Consider the following 3,693-nt stretch of genomic DNA (forward strand, 5'->3'; position numbering starts at 1 on the left):
AGGATTTTTTTTCACTTTAAAGGTAGATACAAAGGTTCCCAGCAAATGTCTCAGTGAGGTTTCATGATCTGAACATTGCTTTGCAGCTTCAAGGTCTTAGACAGATTATTGTTCACCCATGACGAGTTCCACTGTGGCCATTTTTGCCCCTGCTTTCCCAGCTCAGCTCAGCACATCCTATCCTGACCTCAAGAAGAGCAGATCACTTCCATCTTGTTGTGGTTTGTATAAATACAATTATGCCACATCAAGTTTTTGAGTAGATTTTTTGTCCCTTATGGTATTAACACATGATCTGTTTTGATGCACATTATTATGAATTATTGATTAGAATTTATTTACATCATTAAATTGAGTGAATACCTGGCAAGTGACTTTAATTTGGCTAAAAATGCCCATGTGTGTCTATTTTAAGGTAGAGTAATTACAAATAGCACTGGTATGTAAAATTGAGAATTTTTGTTTTTGAAACACATTAAAAAATTTGTGTTGGCCCTATATGTAGGAGTAAAACAATATTTTTTAACTATATTCTGATCTTTCCAGCTTTATTAGACACTAACAATTTCTTAGCATCTTTGTTCTAATCGACAAGCCTACCCAAGGTGTATGAGAGTCCTGGCATAGCAACTGCATTTTGTAAAGGTAACATTTTCTGTTATTTTCATTTTAGCTCTCCAGTTGTTACACAATTCTAAAAGCTGAAAAGCAGTAGCATTTTTTACTTTTTCCTGTTACTCTGAAAATGACCAACGGGCATTCCATAGCCTCTTTCTTAAGGGCCTGTTTGATTCATTCTGAACACATATTTCTATTGTGTTTGTGTATCTATTAATTATTTGTAGTAATTTTCAGACACTGGCAGTGAGCTTTCTTTCTCTCATGATGAAGTGAAACTCTTGTTTTAAAAGGAACTGTTTGTCATGTCACACCTTGATGTTAATGAATATTTGTTGTGTTTAAATTGTTTTTTCACATGCTAAGACCACAGACTTTAATATTTTGATTAGTATTCTACTTAGAATCAACTTGTTTTGTGTGAACTTTGTTTTCCTGTTTAGTAATTCAAATTTGTTCTGAAAATGCTTTATGGTTTGCTTTCTGTACTTACAGGTTTCATGTATGTGGATCCAGTAAATATGGAACTAAATTTTTAAAATGTATAGGAACTAAATATGCACAGATGTTTTCTTTGCAGTATTTCCTAAAATACACACTATAAGTCCAAGTTTTGTAGTCTTAATATTATATTAAATATAATATGCAGTACTGATGTTATTTCAATTTTAGAGGTAGATTCCTGTATGTTATATGCAAGTTAATTGCCATTTGCTTACAAAAATTATTGACCTACTGATATTCATATCCTTCTGATACCAAGCTGTTCTGCATTCTTTTCATTTCATACCGTTGCTTCACACAAGTTAACACCAGCTCAGCCATAGTGTGGATCCCTCTGCTACTTTCCTTCCCCTATTGCTAAGTTGTACCTAGTGAACCCAAACCGTCACAGAGCCATATGCAAATTTTACCATCTCTAATCACCCACGGACTGAGCATCCCTACATTCTCACAGCAGGATGAAACCTAGGAGCTTGCTCATTGGAATGGTTTTTCTGATTCAAACAGTCACTGGAATCTTAGCTAACATTGTCCTTCTGTTCCACTATCTCTCTCTGTGCTTCACTGCATATAAGTTAAGGCCTACAGATCTAATAGCAGAACACTTAACTATAGCCAACACACTGATCATGCTGTCAAAGGGAATCCCACAGACAATGCAAGGCTTTGGGCTAAAGTATTTCTGTCAAGTTAGTAGATGCACACTTCTTTTATATGTCTACAGAGTGGCAAGGGGTGTCTCAGTTAGCACAACCTGCCTGCTGAGTGTCTTCCAGACTATTAAGATCAGCCCTATGAACTCCATTTGGAAGGAGCTTAAAGGTAAACATCCCAAGAACATTGGTTTATTGATTTTTTTCAGTTGGATTCTCTATACGCTGGTAAATTGTATTTTTATATTTTATGGCATCATCAAATATACCAGCATAAATATCACAGAGTTAGAAGACTTTGGATACTGTTCTTGTATTTTTAGGGATGAAATCATAGAAGCATTATATACAGCATTTGTCTTGTTCCCTGAAGTTTCATGTTCTGTGCTTATGATCTGGTCCAGTGGCTCCATGATTTACTTTTTGCACCAGCACAAGCAGCGGATGCAATATATTCATAAGACAAATGATTTCCAGAAAACTTGCCCTGAGACCAGGGCCACCCACAGCATCTTCATCCTTGTATGCACCTTTGTTTCTTTTTACACCCTCTCCTCATTCTTTTATGCTTGCATTGCAAATTTCAGAAATCCTAGTTGGTGGCTCATGAACACCTCCGCACTGTTTGCCACCTGCTTCCCCACGGTCAGCCCATTCGTTCTAATGAGCTGCAACTCTACTGCAGCCAGACTCCGGATCAAATTATCAGGTTTTTTCAGCAGCATGTAAGTGCACAATTTTGCACAAAAATAAGTGATTAGACACAGAGTGTTCTGTAGCGACACAGAGAAAGTGTTGGAGCCTGTGAGTGCTACCAATTGTAGAGTTCTTGCCAACGGTGCAGGAGGAGGTAGGTGGTTCTCAGGACAGAAAAACAATGGATGAAATAAACATCATTTAAAATTTAACAAGAAGAAATGTGAGGAGAAAAACTCAACCTCTATCATGGACCCTGGCACGTTAGTGGACTTCTCAAGCTGCATCAATATGGAACTCTAGTCAATGTAGTCGAATTGAGTGACACCTTCTACAAAGCATCCTGTGGAAAACTGCTCTAAAATTTCATGAAGGAAATAAAGTAGATGTAGTAACAAATACTGGGAGTCTGATGGGAGTGATGTACTTATAGAAAAGCTTGATGGAAGAGAACCTGGATATGTGCGAGGGAAGATACCAAGGAGGAGTTCTGTGTAGGTTGTCATGTATCAGCAAGCATTATGGGCACTGGTCCTGAGATTTACAATTGTGGAACACCTTTCGTTCAAGTTTATTTGTGTAGAATGAGTCTTGGAATACACAGACTGTGCCACTTACTGGCCCAAAGTTCACGTTTGTTTATTGTACAGAAAGCCAAATATGTCAGTCCATGACTGTTGCAGACAAAACTAGTAGAAATTTTCTGAAAGAGTGGAGATATCTGTATTGGGTTCTTTACAGGTGCTACAAATTGACTTCATGAGCAACGTCTAGATAGAGATGGAAATAGATATTGTGATATTTAAATGTACCTAATCTCTTGATCTGATGCTAGGTGAAGGATAACACATGCTTTTTTTATTTTTTATTTTTTTTAAATTTTATTTAAAAGGAAAAAGAGAAAAACACAAAACAAAACAAAGCGGTGTAAGGGTACACGTAATACAGAACTACAAAAAAAACAGTAAGAAATCACCAGTTAATAGATTACATATTATCATCTTAGAAATAGTTGCTCAAATCACAGTATCAAAGAATACAAAGTGGACATTCAAACATTGAGGCCGCAAACAGTTGTGTTCAATGATCCAACCAAAAACATTAATATGGTCAGCTATTTAACACCTCTAAACACACTTGCTGTTGTATCCTTTAGAGCTCTTTTTTTCCCTCTCTTTTTTACAACAAAATTTACACATTTTGGGTTTTATTACTCCTTAGT

The 3,693-nt window shown here is 36.4% G+C and overlaps 1 protein-coding gene across 1 annotated transcript; it reads left to right on the forward strand.

Moving 5' to 3' along the window:
- Positions 1 to 1,580: 1,580 nt before the first annotated feature.
- Cavporv1r618 (vomeronasal 1 receptor cavPorV1R618) lies at positions 1,581 to 2,504 on the forward strand. The gene has a single exon (NM_001167402.1). The coding sequence runs from the start codon at positions 1,581 to 1,583 to the stop codon at positions 2,502 to 2,504; it is 924 nt and encodes a 307-aa protein (NP_001160874.1).
- Positions 2,505 to 3,693: the final 1,189 nt, after the last annotated feature.

Source organism: Cavia porcellus, unplaced genomic scaffold, assembly GCF_034190915.1.
Source record: "Cavia porcellus strain 051 isolate PalLab524CR breed Dunkin Hartley unplaced genomic scaffold, mCavPor4.1 scaffold_7, whole genome shotgun sequence".
NCBI classification, from domain to species: Eukaryota; Metazoa; Chordata; class Mammalia; order Rodentia; family Caviidae; genus Cavia; species Cavia porcellus.